The sequence below is a fragment of the Theropithecus gelada genome, chromosome X (assembly GCF_003255815.1).
Source record: "Theropithecus gelada isolate Dixy chromosome X, Tgel_1.0, whole genome shotgun sequence".
Taxonomy (NCBI): domain Eukaryota; kingdom Metazoa; phylum Chordata; class Mammalia; order Primates; family Cercopithecidae; genus Theropithecus; species Theropithecus gelada.
In genome coordinates this window covers 76,796,011-76,814,503 of record NC_037689.1, presented here as the reverse complement: position 1 = coordinate 76,814,503, position 18,493 = coordinate 76,796,011, and the positions used below count along the sequence as shown (strand labels likewise).

Below are 18,493 nucleotides of genomic sequence, written 5' to 3'. Positions count from 1 at the left end.
TGTGTTCTGATATTCAGCCAAAATTTAGATTTCATGGTATACATGCAAAGCTACATTTACTACAACCTCCAAACACTAAGCTCCTATATGTTTGTTACTACAGAGAGGGTACTGATGGGAGGTTCGTGGTGCTAAATATATGCATTCCCACTCATCTCTCAATTCAACAAATACTAACCACAAATGGGGTTACTACTCTTTAAGTGTAAACTGTTTTCTTCTGTCTCCTCCTCCTACTCTACCACCAAAGGTAGCTGAAACCAGCCCATAAAGGGATTCTTGTAACTGGGGACTGTGTTCCTAAAACCCACTATATTATTATTACCTGTTTCAAATGTGACCCTTTTCTTCTTCATTGCTCTTTCAAATCACTAACATAACAAAAACGAAAACGCATTTTGCATCAACTACCTTCTTCTCTGCTTCATACTCAGCCCAAGCTGCTTTTCTTTCTTCTTCAGTCAACTCTTCTTCTTCTTTGTGGTCCAAAAGAGAATCATGTTCATGATATCCTACAATGTGTTCCTTATGTATCTGAAGGAGTTCTGCAAGTATGGTATCCTGTTTAGAGGGGTTGAAATAAGAGACAATTATTTTTCCCCTCTGGATAGTATAATACCTCCATAGTTCTATGGTCAACTGTACTAGAAACTAAAACCTGATTGCTACATATATATTTCTGATATATATGACAGATTACCTAAAAAATAGCAACAAAACATGTAACACCAGTCTCTTATGTAAGACTTTCATGTTTATACAGTATGTTTTAGGCATTCAATTTTTTTTTAATTACTAGTTTTCAGATTTCAAGGTCCTTCCACCAACTTAACATTTTTTTTCACATGCATTTTATTTTGTGCTTAATTCTGAGTTGATAAATGCTAACATAAGTCTGCTTAAATTAGTGATGATATTGGATGCCTGTGCTAGAAATCAAGGCTACTCCTATTTATACATAATAAACAACTTTATTTTCACAATCATTTTAGCTGCCAACCACTAAGTTAACAAAAATCTAATCTAAATTAATCTAAACAGTTATAGGACAGTTTAACTGAAACATATAGCCCTTATACTTCAACTGCAGGAAGGTCAAATGTTAAATTACACTGTAAAGACCCATGGGTCAAATTTAAATTGATACATTTTTTGATTTATTATCATAGTATATATATTTTAAAGAAATCATGGTATCTTAAGCCAATCTTTTAAGATTATAAAAAATTGGGATCATTTATATACTCAGTAAGAACACTAAACTCCTGCTCTGTGTAATTATGACTGAGAGAGTGAGACACAGAGATAGATGGGGTGGGGGTTTAACGTGAATTACAGATACGTTACTTTTAATAAATTTAAAATATTCACAAGTTGTTCATTAAGAAATCACATAAGAAAACCTGGATCTATAAAAGGCAAATTAATTCATTTTACAGAAGGATTTTCCATAGCTTTTAACAAGTTTTCCTAGAACACACTTTCTAAATTGAGTGTGAATTTAGTGAAGGGACATAATTACTGATCAAATGAAGGTAGTGGAGGTACATATATAGCACACTGAATTCAAATTTAATCTGCATCTAGTGATGCTTAATGCACTCATAAATTTTTGCATAGACAAAGCCCACATTTGAAAATAATTATGCCTTTACACACATTGAGTATAGGGTCCAAAAAGTGGTAAGAACTCAAATGTGTATTAAATAACTCAAGATGAAAAATTCAAATCATGAGGCCCTAAGTTTTTTTTTTCTATACAATAGCAAATACACTAATTCCAAATATTCTGATATTTAATATCTTGTAAACAACTTTTTATCTTGCTACCCCAATAAACATTTTTCAACAATTATTTCCTTTCTTAACAAAACTGATTTTCTTAATAGATATAACCATAATAGAGACTTTACAATTCTTGTTTATTTTATTTTATTTTATTTTATTTTTTTTAGATAGGGTCCCATGTTGTCACCCAAGCTGGAGTGCAGTGGTTTGATCACAGTTCACTGCTGCCTTGAACTCCTGGGCTCAAGTGATTCTCCTGCCTCAGCCTCCCGAGTAGCTAGGACTACAGGTGCACACCACTGTACCTGGCTAATTTTAAAAATTCTGTAGACATAGCATCTCAGTATGTTTCCCAGGCTGGTTTCAAATTCCTGGCCTCAAGTGATCCTCCCACCTTGATCTCCCAAAATACTGAGATTACAACAGGTATAATCCATTTTGAGATGTATGTGTGTGCTATTTCCTTTGTTGAAAACAAAAAACAATAAAAGACCATACAAATGAGAGGACCCAATAAAGTCTACGGGTAGAATACATGGATGCTAACAGGCTTAGTTACTTTGAAATTTGAAATGTTAACTAAATGCTTCTCTCTCACGCCAGTGTAGAAACCTGTGATCAAAGCTGACTTCTCTGGCTTATGCCACATACAATAGGTTTATCATCACTAGATCAATCTCCAAAGTCCACTGTTACTGACCAGGCAGGCAGGAAGACAGGCCAATCTGCATTAATTTATTCTACTAAAAGATAGGGCTTTCTTAAATGTGTAACTCCTACGCCCACTCCCCCAACACATACATGCCAAACACGACTCAAGAGAGAGATAAAATAATAAAACCAGATAACATTGACTAACATTTTTAGTACATTTACCAAATACAATGGGAAAAGTCAGCTGTTCTACAACACACCAAATAAATTACAAGATTAAAATGTTCTATGGATAATCTCTAATTTTACTTCTGTGTAGCAATAAATGATCTTAATCATAGTCAGCTCAGTTCATTTCTCTAAGAAAGCAATCTGGATGAGAGAAAGGCCAAGAAAACTGTATACTAGGAACTAATTCATTTCTATCTGTGCCACTGATTCTCTCAATAACACTGGATAATAACTTAGTCTAGCTATGACTGTAAATTAAATATGGATGACACACTCTCTGCTCACATGTGTAACAGGATGATATGAAAATAGCAGGAATAAACAAAAGCATGAAAACACCCAATTCTTTGGAAATAAACACTGTCAAGTGTGGTATTTATTTCTCAATTCTAAACACCACAATTTATAACATTAATTATGTCTTTAATGGTTGGAGGGGAAGCCTTTCCAGAAACGCATATACACATAAACATATACACAAACTCATATACAGCCTTTTAAAAAATGTCTGAGATACCAGGAAAGCTTTATTAAGTCAGTCCTTAGCATTCTACAATTTCTAAGTCCAAATGTATCATCATGGAATCAGTAGAAATTGAAGCCCAGAGAGGCAAAGTAACTTTTTCCGATTACACAGCTAAGGACTACCTGGGACTGGAAACTAAATTTCCTGGCTCCTATGCAGTGATGATTCCATCACACCACAAAGAATGTCTGTTTTCTTTACAGTTCCTCTACTTCCCAGACCTATTCCCTTAGGTAAAAAAAGATAATTCACTGAAAGATTCCAGGGGAGGGGGAACTTACGTCTATTTTCTTACTTTTAGCACTTTTTAACTTTTATTTATTTATTTAGAGACAGAGTATCGCTCTGTTGCGGGGCTGGAGTGCAGTGGTGCTCACTGCAACCTCCACCTCGCAGGTTCCAGCGATTCTCCTGCCTCAGCTTCCCGAGTAGCTGGGACTACAGGCACCCGCTACCATGCCTGGCTAATTTTTGTATTTTTAGTAGAGATGGAGTTTCACCAAGTTGGCCAGGCTGGTCTCGAACTCCTGACCTCAAGTGATCCACCCGCCTCGGCTTCCCAAAGTGCTGGGATTACAGGCATGAGTCACTGAACCTGGCCTGCACTTTTGTACTTTTTGAACTTTTTAAAACAAGCATGTTAATTTAATAAAAGAAAACATAAAAACTGAAAAAACAAGTCTCAAGACAAACTTGTGAAAGGCCAGTTCATGCTTATACTATACCTGAAAATAATACCACGTACTGTTTTACCATTTGCATCTTCAGGAGATACTTATTTTTGAGAAATGTCATTTCTAAACCCCTTTAATGTATTCACTCCACTAATTCTAGATTTAAAACCTATCCTATCAAGTCAGACATGACTGTCTAAGGTCAGGTTATGGTGAAGGTTCAGCCTTTAGCCATGCAACAACTTTCCTTTTGACTTGCTAGTCAACTGAAATGCCAATGTAAGTCACAGGAAAAGTACATGTGAATTTGTTTGTTTTCTATCCTAGAAAGTTTCAGATTTTTTGCCTAAAACATTACCTCCATCCTGGCTACTATAATCCCTCTTTTCAAAGAACCAAACAAAACAAAATGCAAACAATACTAACATCCAATTACAAAACCAGGAAATAACTACCAGTAACATTTGTTATGTATTCCTCCACACATTTACACACACACACACACACCTTTGCATAAAAATGGAATTGGACAAATGGCAAGATGGCTGATGAGAAGCAGCTGTGGTCTGTGGCACTCACAGAGAGGCATGAAAAGGGGTGAATGAATCCAACACCTTCAAATGAAATATTCAGGTTCTTACATTGGGACTGAATAGGCAAAAAGCACAGAGAGCAAGGAGAAGGTGCGGGGGGGGGCTATGGCCCATCCAGGAGCCACGTGGAGCAAAAGGAACTCCCATCCCCAGCCAGGGAAGGCAGTGAGTGAGTGTGCAACCCGCTCAGGAAGCCAGGCTTCTCCGATGGATCTTTGCAACATGTGGAGCAGGAGATCCCCTTGTGAACCCATTCCACCAGGATCTTGGGTCTGATACACAGAGCTGTGTGGAGGCTCGGCAAAACAGCAGCTCAGGCGCACACAGAGACCCAGGAATTTTGCATACTCCTGCCACGGGATCCCTGCCAAGGCATAAAATCCATCCATATACATCCCTAGGAAGGGGTGTGAATACAGGGAGCCAAGCAGCATGGCTCGGCAGGCCCCATTTCCATCGCACCTCACAGACTTGGAATCTCAGCTAGCCAACAGCAGAGGGCTGAAGTCCCCTGAGACAAGACCAAGTTCCAGGGGGAGGGGCGGTCACCATCTCTGCAACTCAGGGGAAATAGCCAATCCAGCCTGCCAGCTGTGAAGAGTGGGCACAGCCCAGAGGAGGAGGGGCCGCCCACAGCACAGTGCAGTGGCCTTGCCAGATAAGGGGGCCAGACCGCTTCTTTAACCAGACGGACCCACTCCAAACTGAGTAGGACTTACCATGCAGGGTCAGAGATCTGATCTCTCGCTGGGAGGGAGCTGGGGGTAGCGGGGAGGGGCGGCTGATATCTCTGTGGTTTCTGGGGACTCAGTTGTTCCAGCCTGTCCGTTGTGGAGAGTGCAGATCACCCAGCCAGGAGCACCGCCCCCACCCCCCACAAGGCATAGTGCAGCCGCCTTGCCAGATTGTAGCCAGACTGTTTATTTGACAGGCCCCGACCCACTCCTGCAGACAGAGATCTGATATCTCCATGGGAGGGAGCTCCCCAGTGGAGGGCCAGCGGCCATCTCTGTGCTTCCGTTAAATCAGCCATTCCAGCTTGCTGGCTATGGAGAATAAAGGTGGTACAGAGGAAAAAACCCCAGTGCAACACACCTGCTCTACCAAGAAGCAACCAGACTGTTTCATTGGGTGGGTCCCTGATCCCATCCCTCCTGACTGGGTGAGATCTTCCAGTGCGGGTCGCCAGCCGCCTCCTGCAGGTGCGGGAGAGGCAGAAGAAATTGGGGTCTGGAGCAGACCCCCAGCTAACCACAGGAGCCCTACAGTAGAGTGGCGTGACTGTTAAAAGAAAAACAAACAAACAGAAAACAACAGCAATGTCAACAACAACCAAAAAAAAAAGGCCCCGGAAAAAAAAAAACCCATTCAAAGGGCAGCAACCTCAAGGATCAAAGGTAGATAAGCCCACAAAGATGAGAAACAATCAATGCAAAAACACTGAAAACTCAAAAAGCCAGAGTGCCTTTTCTTCTGCAAATGACTGCAACACCTCTCCAGCAAGAGCACAGAACTGGGCTGAGGCTGAGAAGGATGAAGTAACAGAAATACGCTTCAGAAGGCGAGTAATAACAAATTTTGCTGGGCTAAAAAAGCATGTTTTAACCCAAGGCAAAGAAGCTACGTATCATGATAAATCAATACAGGAGCGTATAGCAAGAATAGTCAGTTTAGAGAGGAACATAACCAACCTGATGGAGCTGAAAAACACAACACAAGAACGTCACAATGCAATCAAACTTCACAATGCAATTAATAGCAGAAGAGACCAAGGTGAGGAAAGAATCTTAGAACTGGAAGACTATCTTTCTAAGATAAGACAGGCAGACAAGAATAGAGAAAAAAGAATGAAAAGGAATGAACAAAACTTCTGAGAATTATGGGATTATGTAAGGAGACCAAATCTACGACTGACTGGGGTCCCTAAAACTGACAGGGAGAATGGAACCAAGCTGGAAAACATACTTCAGGATATCATCGAGGAGAACTTCCACAACCTAGCAAGACAGGCCAAAATTCAAATTCAGGAAATGCAGAGAACCCCAGTAAGATATTCCATGAGAAGATCAACCCCAAGATACATAATCATCAGATTCTCCAAGGTCGAAATGAAAGAAAAAATGTTGAGGGCAGCCAGAGAGAAAGGCCAGGTCACTTACACAAAAGGAAGCCCATCAGACTAACAGCAGACCTCTTAGCGAAAAACCTGTAAGCCAGAAGAGATTAGGGGCCAATATTCAACATTCTTAAAGAAAAGAAATTCCAGCCCAGAATTTCATATCCAGCCAAACTAAGCTTCACAAGCAAAGGAGAAATAAGATCCTTTTTAGACAAGCAAATGCTGAGGGAATTCATCACTAGCAGGCCTGCCTTGCAAGCGGTCCTGAAGGAAGCACTAAATATGGAAAGAAAAAACCATTATCAGCCACTAAAAAATACACTGAAGTACACAGTCCAGTAACACTATGAAGCAACCACACAAACAAGTCTGCAAAATAACCAGCTAGCATCATGATGACAGGATCCAATTCACACATAACAGTACTAACTTAAAATGGAAATGGGCTAACTGCCCAAATTAAAAGACACAGAATGGCAAGTTGGATAAAGAGTCAAGCCCCATTGGTATGGTGTCTTCAAGAGACCCATGTCATGTGCAAAGACACCCACAGGCTGAAAATAAAGGAACACAAGAAAATTTACCAAGCAAATGGAAAACAGGAAAAAGCAGGGGTAGCAATCCTAGTTTCTGACAAAACAGACTTTAATACAACAAAGATCAGAAAAGACAAAGACAGGCATTACATAATGGTAAAGGGTTCAATTCGTCAAGAAGAGCTAACTATCCTTAATATCTACACACACAATATAGGAGCACCCAAATTCATAAAGCAAGTTCTTAGAGACCTATAAAGAGAATTAGACTCCCATACAATAATAGTGGGAGAGTTTAACACCCCTCTGACAATATTAGATCATTGAGACAGAAAATTAACAAAGATATTCAGGACCTGAACTCAGCTCTGTATCATGTGGACCCGATAGATACTTACAGAACTCTTCACCCAAAAACAACAGAATATACATTCTTCTCATTGCCACACAACACATACTCTAAAATTTATCACATAATAGGAAAATACTCCTCAGCAAATGCAAAAGAACTGAAATCATAACAGTCTCTTAGACCACAGCGCAAGCAAATTAGAACTCAAGAATAAGAAATCCACTCAAAACCATACAACTACATGGAAATTGAACAACCTGCTCCTTAATGACTCTTGGATAAATAATGAAATTAAGGTAGAAATCAAGAAAATTTTTGAAATTAATGTGAACAAAGAGAAAACATATCAGAATCTCTGGGAGAGAAATTTATAGCATTAAACTGTCCACATCAAAAAGCTAGAAAGGCTGGGCGCAGTGGCTCATGCCTGTAATCCCTGCACTTTGGGAGGCCGAGGTGGGTGGATCACTTGAGGTCAGTAGTTCGAGACCAGCCTGACCAACATGGTGAAACCCCATCTCTACTAAAAATACAAAAAAATTAGCGAGGTGTGGTGGCAGGCGCCTGTAATCTCAGCTACTTGGGAGGCTGAGGCAGGAGAATCCCTTGAACCCAGGAGGCGGAGGTTGGAGTGAGCTGAGATCGTGCCATTATACTCTAGCCTGGGCAACAGAGCAAGACTCCATCTCAAAACAAACAAACAAAAAAACAAAACTAGAAAGATCTCAAGTTAACAACCTAACATCTCAACTAAAAGAACTAGAGAACCAAGAGAAATCAAACCCCAAAGCTAGCAGAAGACAAGAAATAACTAAGGTCAGAGCTGAGCTGAAGGAAACAGACACATGAAAAATCCATTAAAAAAAAAAAAAAAATCAATGAATTCAGGAGGTGGTTTCTTTAAAAAAATTAATAAAATAGATAGACTGCTAGCTAGGCTAATGAAGAAAAGAAAGAAGAATCAAATAAAATCAGAAACAAGGGGGACATCACCACTGACCCCACAGAAATGCAAACCACCATCAGAGAATAATATAAACACCTCTACGCACAAAAACTAGAAAATCCAAAAGAAACGGACAATTTCTTGGACAAACACACCCTCCAAGACTGAACCAGGAAGAAATTGAATCTCTGAATAGACTAGTAACATGTTCCAAAATTGAGGCAGTAATAAATAGCCTACCAGCCAAAAAAAGCCCAGGACCAGATGGATTCACAGCCGAATTCTACCACAGGTACAAAGAGGAGCTGAATACTGAAACTATTCCAAAAATTACAGAGGAAGGACTCCTCCATAACTCATTCTATGAGGCCAGCATCACCCTGATATGAAAACTTGGCAGAGATACAACAACAAAAAAAGAAAACTTCAGGCCAATATCCTTGATGAACATTGATGCAAAAAAATCCTCAATACAATACTGGCAAAATGCAACAAGCAGCACATGAAAAAGCTTATCTACCATGAGCAAGCTGGTGTCATGCCTGGATTGCAAGGTTGGTTCAACATACACAAATAAATAAACGTGATTCATCACATAAACAGAACTAAACACAAAAACCACATGGTTATCTCAATAGATGCAAAAAACTTCTTCAATAAAATTGAGCATGCCTTCATTGTTTAAAACTCTCAATAAACTAGGCATTGAAGGAACATACCTCAAAATAATAAGAGCAATATACGACAAACCCATGGCCAATATCATACTGAATGGGCAAAAGCTGGAATCATTCCCCTTGAAAACTGGCACAAGACAAAGATGCCTTCTCTCACCACCCTTACTCAACATAGTATTGGAAGTCCTGGCCAGGGCAATCAGGCAAGAGAAAGAAATAAACCGTATTCAAATAGGAAGAGAGGAAGTCAAATTATCTTTGTTTGCATATGACATGTTCCTATGGCTAGAAAACCTCACTGTCTCAGCCCAAAAGCTTCTTAAGCTGATAAGAAACTTCAGCAAATTCTCAGGATATAAAATCAATGTGTAAAAATTACTAGCATTCCTATACACCAACAACAGGCAAGCAGAGAGCCAAATCATGAATAAACTCCCATTCACAATTGCTACAGAGAGAATAAAATACCTAGGAATACAGCTAGCAAGGAGGAAGCAAAGGACCTCTTCAAGGAGAACAACAAACCACTGCTCAGAGAAATCAGAGAGGATACAAGCAAATAAAGAAACATTCCATGCTCATAGATAGGAAGAATCAGTATTGTGAAAATGGCCATACTTCCCAAAGTAACTTACAGATTCAATGCTATTCCCATTAAACTACCACTGACAATTCTTCACAGGATTAGAAAGAAAAAAAAAAACTATTTGAAAATTCGTATGGAACCAAAAAAGAGCCCAAATAGCCAATGAATCCTAAGCAAAAAGAACAAAGCTGGAGGCATCATGCTACCTGATTTTATCTATACCACAAGTCTACAGTAACCAAAACAGCATGGTACTTCTACAAAAACAGACACATCGACCAATGGAATAGAATAGAGAACCCAGAAATAAGACCACACACCTACAGCCATCTGCTCTTTGACAAACCTGACCAAAATGAGCAATGGGGAAAGGATTCCCTATTTAATAAGTGGTGATAGGAGAACAGGCAAGCCATATGCAGAAAACTGAAACCAGAACCCTTCCTTACACCATATACAAAGTTTAACTCAAGATGGATTACAGACTGAAATGTAAAACCCCGAACTATAAAAACCCCAGAAGAAAATCTAGGCAATACCATTCAGGATATAGGCATGGGCAAAAATTTCATGAGAAAAACACCAAAAGCAACTGCAACAGAAGCCAAAATTGACAAACGGGATCTAATTAAACTAAAAAGCTTCTGCACAACAAAAGAAACGATCATCAGAGTGAACAGACAACCTACAAAATGGAAGAAAACATTTGCAATCTATCCATATCACAAAGGTATAATATCCAGAATCTACAAGAAATTTAAACAAATCTATGAGAAAGAAACAAACAATGCCATTAAAAAGTAGGCAAAGGACATGAACAGATACTTCTCAAAAGAAGACATACTTGTGGCCAATAAACACATGAAAAAAAGCTCATCATCACTGATCGTTAGAGAAATGCAAATCAAAACCACAATGAGATACCATCTGATACCAATCAGAATGGCTATTATTAAAAAGTCAAAAAACAGCAGATGTTGGAAAGGTTGTGGAGAAAAAAGAACACTTATACTGTTGGTGTTCAACCATTGTGGAAGGCAGTGTGGCGATTCCTCAAAGACCGAGAGGCAGAAATAACATCTGACCCAGCAATCCCATTACTGGGTATATACCCAAAGGAATAGAAATCATTCTATTATAAAGATACGTGCATGCGTATGTTCACTGCAGCACAAAAGCAAAATCATGGAATCAACCTATATGCCCATCAATGATAGACTGGATAAAGAAAAGGTGGTACATATACCAGATGGTACATATATACACTATGCAGCCATAAAAAGGAACAAGATCATGTCCCTTGCAGGGACATGGATGGAGATAGGAGCCATTATTCTCAGCAAACTAATGCAGGAACAGAAAACCAAATCCCACATGTTCTCACTTATAAAGTGGGACTTGATCGATGAGAACACATGGACACAAGGAGGGGGACAACACACACTTGGCAACTGTGGGGGGTTGGGTGAGGGAGGGCATCAGGAAGAATAGCTAATGGATGCTGAGCTTAATACCTGGGTGATGGGATGATCTGTGCAGTAAACCACCATGGCACACGTTTACCTATGTAACAAACCTGCACATGTATTCTGGAACTTAAAAGTTGAAAGAAAAAAAATGGAATTGAAGTATATGTAGTTTTGAAACATACTCTTATCTCTTAATACCTTTCTGAGGATATCATTTTACATCAAATCCAACCCTTCATCATTTCTAATAGCTGCACAGTGCTTATATAGTTACACTTTATCATCTATTTAATCATTCCCTTACTTAAGAGTTTATTAAAACATTAAGACTGCTTCCAGTTTTTATTACTAAATCTGCAAACAAGGGTTAATGAATAAAGTTTAATGTATTTCAATCACTTATTTATATGATTATGCCAAAAATATTCAAAGACTAAGATAAGCATGCTTTCCATAATTTTCATTTTAACAAAGAAAAGACCAGGCAAATAAGTTAACTGCTTTTTTAAATTGGAAATCATTTATGTCGTTCATAAGCAGGAAGGCAGAAGTCTTTCTTTCCTCCAGAGTGCTATGTAAGACATGAATAAGAGAAAAAAGATAGCGGATTTGTGACACAAACCGTTTCTAAATCTTCCCCTTTTAATTAATAGCAGCATACCATCAATATAAGAAACAAATAATGAAATTAAGAGGATAAAAAAGTATTTGTAACAGAATCTTCAGATTATTTCTTTGGGAAAAAACAGTTTTGCAAAGTCCAGAGCAAGTTATAAAAGTTAATAAAGAAAATTTCTTCCCAATACACAACACAACTGGTGGAAAGGTTTTTGTTTTATCCTGTAAAAGCATGCATTTATATTAGTTGCTAGAGTAACACTATTATTGAAAACAATACTGGAACAGAATCTATAATCACTAGGCCAACAGTCATCAAAATGAGATTTAAATTACATCCAAATGTGTACCTTTACTTTTCTTTGTCTAAACTTTTTTTTCCTGTTTAAGTGAAAAAGCTTATATACTGGGAAAAGCGAGGTCTATATTCTAGCTCACAATCTAAATTAGTTTAAGCTTTTAAAATGACTAGTTCAATTAATAAAACAAAATTAATGATAAATTAAAAGTTTAAGTTAATTTACTTAGAAGTTTAAAGTAGTTGGCAAGCTGACAAAAATTCCCATCTAATTAATTCTGAAATTCAACCTTGAAAATAAAATATCTAAAAAAATAATCAAGGCTTTGCCTGGGGGTAAGGGAGGGGGTTTGCCACGTTTCAAAAATATTTTGCTTGCCATTACTTTGAATTTGAGTTTTATAATATCTGGAAATAAAATCACCAGAATACTTAACTGCCACATGACCCACTCAAAAGCTATGAAAAATTCCTTTTATTGCTTAAATAAATCTAGCTTCTTAGTAAAGAAATTTAATATTCCTGGTCAAAAAGCGTCTACTTTCAAATTTGAAGGCTCTTTCTTCCCAAACTACACTGGAAAAAATGCAGTGAATTTGATAAGTAACTAGAGAGCTTATTGAATGAAATTCTCATAACACCTTGTATCAGATTTTTTGGTCACGAGCACATAACCTTTGTCAAAGAGCATTTATGAATATATCCAGATTCCCAAATTGTTGGTATGAATAAGATAGTGACAACTACAGAACTTGTCACTTTAAATGAAAGAAAAGGCAGGCCTGCCAAACTGACTTAGGTGGAAGGTAAAAGCCTCCTTTGATAAGAATGTTTTCTCCTTAACACTTAAAGGACTAGATACTACATTCAGCAATTTACCTTTAAAAATTGGATATCCATTACAACCATTACATATGCCACACGCCACTGAGGTAGAAAGTCATCATTCTAGATTTTATATGACTGCAGTGACATTCTAGAAGTTGCAGCTTTCCAAGGATAGCCTCAATCGAAACTCAATTTTCATTCTACACAATCTTGAGTTAACATTATTTCACAAACATTGTTACATTCTCTAACTCAACTATAGGTGCAATGTAAAAAGGAAACAGAAGATATGAAACAGGAATGAAAGCAGCTACTTAGCAGTTCAAATTATGTCTTTTTTTTTTTTTTTTTTTTTTTTTTTTGAGACAGAGTCTTACTCTGTCACGCAGGCTGGAGTGCAGTGGCACAATCTCAGCTCATTGCAACCTCTGCCTCCTGGGTACAAGCAATTATCTTGACTCAGCCTCCCAAGTAGCTGGAATTACAGGTGCCTGCCATCACCACATGCCTGGCTAATTTTTTTTTTGTATTTTTTGTAGATACAGGGTTTTACCATGTTGTCCAGGCTGGTCTTGAACTCCTGACCTCAAGTGATCCGCCTGCCTCAGCCTCCCAAAGTGCTGGGATTACAGGTGTGAGCCACCATGCCTGTCCACATCTTTTGTTTTTTAAGAGACAGGGACTCACTATGTTGCCCAGGCTGGAGTGCAGTGGCTATTCATAGGTGTGATTATGTGTTGCATAGCCTCGAACCCCTGAGCTCAAACAATCCTCCTGCCTCAGTCTCTTGAGTAGCTGGGACTACAGGGGTGTGCCATCACACCTGGCTTTCAAATTATATCTTAGACAAAGAAAACATTAATAAAAGATAAGAAGTACAATAATAAAAAAGGAAATAAGGCCATCTAGTAATTCTTACACTGATCAAAATCTCTTTTGCAATTTATATTCCTTTAAGGGTCCAAAATAATAAATCTGATATAAAAAAACTTGATCATGCAAACACTAGTAATGGAAGAGACGAAAGTGAGGTATTCACCTACTTAAGCCCTTAAAAGGATTATAGCTTCGATTTCTTGCTACTCTTACTCCAGGAGTGTTAAAAGACTTACATGTATGAATCAGTCAACCTAACCAATACAGTAACACCACTTTAGGATATTAATATACAGATACTGTGACACTCAAATATCTACATTAATTCAGAATCATTAATCATTCCAACGTGTTATGTTCTTCTGAACTGTAAATGAAAATGGGGGAAAAAATTGAAGGACATATAGCTTTGTTTCCCAGGTTTCTCTCTACAATGGATAATTTCACGAGCAGGTTGCCTGAAATGTAAACACCAAATAATCAACTTATTTGATAAAAAAGAAGATCTGTTCCAGCCTTTCGAATTTCAGAGGTAAATTTAATGGAATGATTTAAATTATATATACCTACACACACATGCACGCACACACACACACACCAAAAAAAAAGTTGGTAACTTTGTCAACTGGGAGGCTTTAGGTGTAGTGATTAGGATCATAGGCTCTGGAATACTGCTCTCTAATAGTACTCTCTGCAATGATGGAAATGTTCTGTGTTTGCACTATCCAAGAGAGTAGCTACAAGCCACATGCGACTACTGAGTATCTGAAGTGTGACTAATGTGACGGAGAAACTGATTTTTTAACTTAATTTTAATGTAAATGTAAATAGCCATATGGAGCTAGTGACTCTTGTATTGAACAGTGAGTCTCAAGCAGATTTTAATCCTAGTTCCACCACTTATTAGCCCTTTCTCCTTGAGCAAGTTACCTCGCTGAACCTCAGTCTTCTGGTATATAAAACGGGCTACTAAGTATCTATTTCATGGGATTATTGTGGAGATTAAATACTACACATGAAGTGCTTAGCACAGTACCTGGTTTACCACTGACCTTTGTGTCACTAAATCTAATGGTCAATTCTCAGACCTGATCCTGTCTTACTCATCAGTAACATGTGACAGAATTTAATCACTCTCTTCATCAAAATACTCTCTTCTCTTGGTTGGCTTCTGGGAGAACTATACTGGTGTTATTTACCACTTTCTATTATTTCTAACAACTTTTCTAATAGTGTTAAAGCTGACCCTCACCTTAAAAAGAAAAAAAGAAAAGAAAAGAGCCCAGCATGGTGATACACGCCTGTAGACTCAGCAACTTGGGAGGCTGAAGCAGGAAGATTGCTTGGGCTCAGGAGTTCAAGACCAGCCTGGGCAACATAGTGAGACTCTATCTCTTTAAAAAAAACATATTTCTATACAGAGGCATTTTACACCCTAACCAAGTTTTTCTAATAAAAAATTGAGGAGATGTTTGACAGGACAAATTATCTGATATTGGAGTTGTCCAAGAAAATCCTAGATATATGGCTGTCATAACTTTAGAAAGACCAATAGTTATTACCTGTCCTGAAAATGTATATATGTATTTTTAAAAACTTAGCAGATACACAATAGCAAAGTCATGGAATCAGCCTAAGTGTCCACCAATGGATGATTGGATAAAGAAAATGTGGTATGCGCATGTTCTCACTTATAAGTGGGAGCTGAATGATGAGAACACATGAACACGCTGAGGGGAACAACACACACTGGGGACTGTCGGGGTGAGGGTTGAGGGGAGAGAGAGCATCAGGAAGAATAGCTAATAGATGCTGGGATTAATACCTAGGTGTTGAGGTGATCTATACAGCAAACCACCATGGCACACGTTTACCCATGTAAACCTGCACATCTTGCACATGTGACCCTGAACTTAAAAGTTGAAGGATAAGAAAAATGTGGTGTGTATACACACACGTGCACACGCACACACACACACACACACACAAACACACCATGGAATACTACTCAGACATAAAAATAAATGAAATCATGTCTTTTACAACAACATTGGTGGAACTGGAGAGGCCATTATCTTAAGGAAGTAATTCAGAAATACAAAGTCAAATACTACATATTCTCACCTATAAGTGGGGGCTAAACAATGTGCACACATGGACAAACAGAATGAAATAATAGACACTGGAGACTCCAAAAGGCGGGAGGGTAGGAGGGAGATGAGGGATAAGAAATTATGTATTGCATACAATTAACACTATTCAGGTGATGGTTACGCTAAAAACCCAGACTTCACCACTGTGCAATATATCTGTTGAAAAACAATGCATTTGTACTCCCTGAATCTATAAAAATAAAGAAATTTTTAAATTAAAAAAGTTAGCTGATGCATAAAGGACACCTCTCATTACCTAAAATGAAAAACACAGTAAGCCTAAGCAATTTTGAGGATCAGATGATGTTGGAATTATAAGAAACTTCGGAATTAAGTTAATTTGCTGCTCTTATTTTACCAGAGACTGAGGCACAGACATTAAGTGATGTGTCAGTAATTTTTATGTTTATGTAAAGACAAAGGGCCTTGCTGGATTTTTTTCTTCTCTTTATGAATGCTAACTTTGCTCCTTTTTCTTTGAGACGGAGTCTCACTCTGTCACTAGGCTGGAGTGCAGTGGCACGATTCGGCTCACCGCAACCTCCGCCTCCCGGGTTCAAGCAATTCTCCTGCTTCAGCCTCCCAAGTAGCTGGGACTACAGGCGAGCGCCACCACACCCAGCTAATTTTTGTACTTTTAGTAGAGATGGGGTTTCACCATGTTGGCCAGAATGGTCTCGATCTCTTGACCTTGTGATCCACCCACCTCGGCCTCCCAAAGTGCTGGGATTACAGGCGTGAGCCACCATGACCGGCCATTTTACTCCTTAATGGTTGGGTGATCCTTTACTACAAAGGAATAATATCACCTATAGCTCAGAGCTACTGTAAGGAGTAAATGAGACAATGTGTTTAAAGGTACATAGTATAAGCACTCAATATATGTATTACTCCTTTTCCCATACCGGTTTTCAAAACAATATTAACCCCTTTAAACATGTCATGCATAAAACATTCTTGCCAAAAATATATGTCATGAATCTCATCAAGCCTTTACATCTAATTTCTGATTTCAAGTATACAGAATATATAAGAGGCAGAATAAGTTCAAACACTGTCAGGAAATAATCAAACAAATCCAGAATGGAGGGTAAGAAAATGAATGTGCTAAAATAAAAGAGACATAACAAAGAGAAACAACCACCACAGACTAACAGTGGATCTCTCTGCAGAAATCCTACAAGCCAGAAGAGAATGGGGGCCAATATTCAACATTCTTAAAGAAAATAATTTTCAACCCAGAATTTCATATCCAGCTAAACTAAGCTTCATAGGTGAAGGATAAATAAATTCCTTTACAGACAAGCAAATTCTGAGAGATTTTGTCACCACCAGGCCTGCCTTATAAGAGCTCCTGAAGGAAGCACTAAACATGGAAAGGAACAACCAGTACCAGACACTGTAAAAACACGCCAAATTGTAAAGACCATCGACGCTATGAAGAAACTGCATCAACTAACGGGCAAAATAACCAGCTAGAATCACAATGACAGGATCAAATTTACACATAACAATATTAACCTTAAATGTAAATGGCCTAAATGACCCAATTAAAAGACACAGACTGGCAAATTGGATAAAGAGTCAACCCCATCAGTTTGCTGTATTCCGGAGACCCACCCCACTTGCAAAGACACACATGGGCTCAAAACAAAGGGATGGAGGAATAATTTACCAAGCAAATGGAAAACAAAAACAAGCAGGAGTTGCAATGCTAATCTCTGATAAAACAGACTTTAAACCAACAAAGATCAAAAGAGACCAAGAAGGGCATTACATAATGGTAAAAGGATCAATGCATCAAGAAGAGTTAACTATCCTAAAAATATATGCACCCAATACAAGAGCACCCAGATTCATAAAGCAAGTTCTTAAAGGCCTACTAAGAGACTCAGACTCCCACTCAATAATAGTGGGAGACTTTAACACCCCACTGTCAGTATCAGACAGATCAATGAGAGAAAATTAACAAGGATATTCAGGACTTGAACTCAGCTCTGGACCAAGTGGACCTAATAGATATCTTCAGAACTCTCTACCCTAAATCAACAGAACAATGCATTCTACTCGGCAACTCCTTGCACTTATTCTAAAATTGACCACATACTTGGAAGTAAAACACCCCTCAGCAAATGCAAAAGAATGGAAATCATAACAGTCTCTCAGACCACAGAGCAATCAAATCAGAACTCGAGATTAAGAAACTCACTCAAAACTGCACAACTGCATGGAAACTGAACAACCTCCTCCTGAATGACTACTGGGTAAATAACAAAATTAAGGCAGAAATAAAGAAGTTCTTTGAAACCAATGAGAACAAAGAGACAACGTACCAGAATCTCTGGGACACATTTAAAGCAGTGTGTAGAGGGAAATTTATAGCACTAAATGCCCACAAGAGAAAGCAGGAAAGATCTAAAATCGACACCCTAACATCACAATTAAAAGAATTAGAGAAGCAAAAGCAAACAAATTCAAAAGCTAGCAGAAGACAAGAAATAACTAAGATCAGAGAAGAACCGAAAGAGATAGAGACACAAAAAAACCTTCAAAAAAAATCAATGAATCC

General features: G+C 38.3%; 1 protein-coding gene across 4 annotated transcripts in view; it reads right to left on the bottom strand.

Moving 5' to 3' along the window:
* Positions 1-18,493, bottom strand: part of ATRX (ATRX, chromatin remodeler) — a 282,193-nt gene that overhangs the window by 17,755 nt on the left and 245,945 nt on the right. For all 4 annotated transcript variants that reach the window (XM_025372040.1, XM_025372038.1, XM_025372039.1 and 1 more), the window contains one exon: positions 412-561. In XM_025372040.1, coding sequence (XP_025227825.1) covers positions 412-561 — 150 coding nt within the window. The remainder of the gene's footprint in view (positions 1-411; positions 562-18,493) is intronic.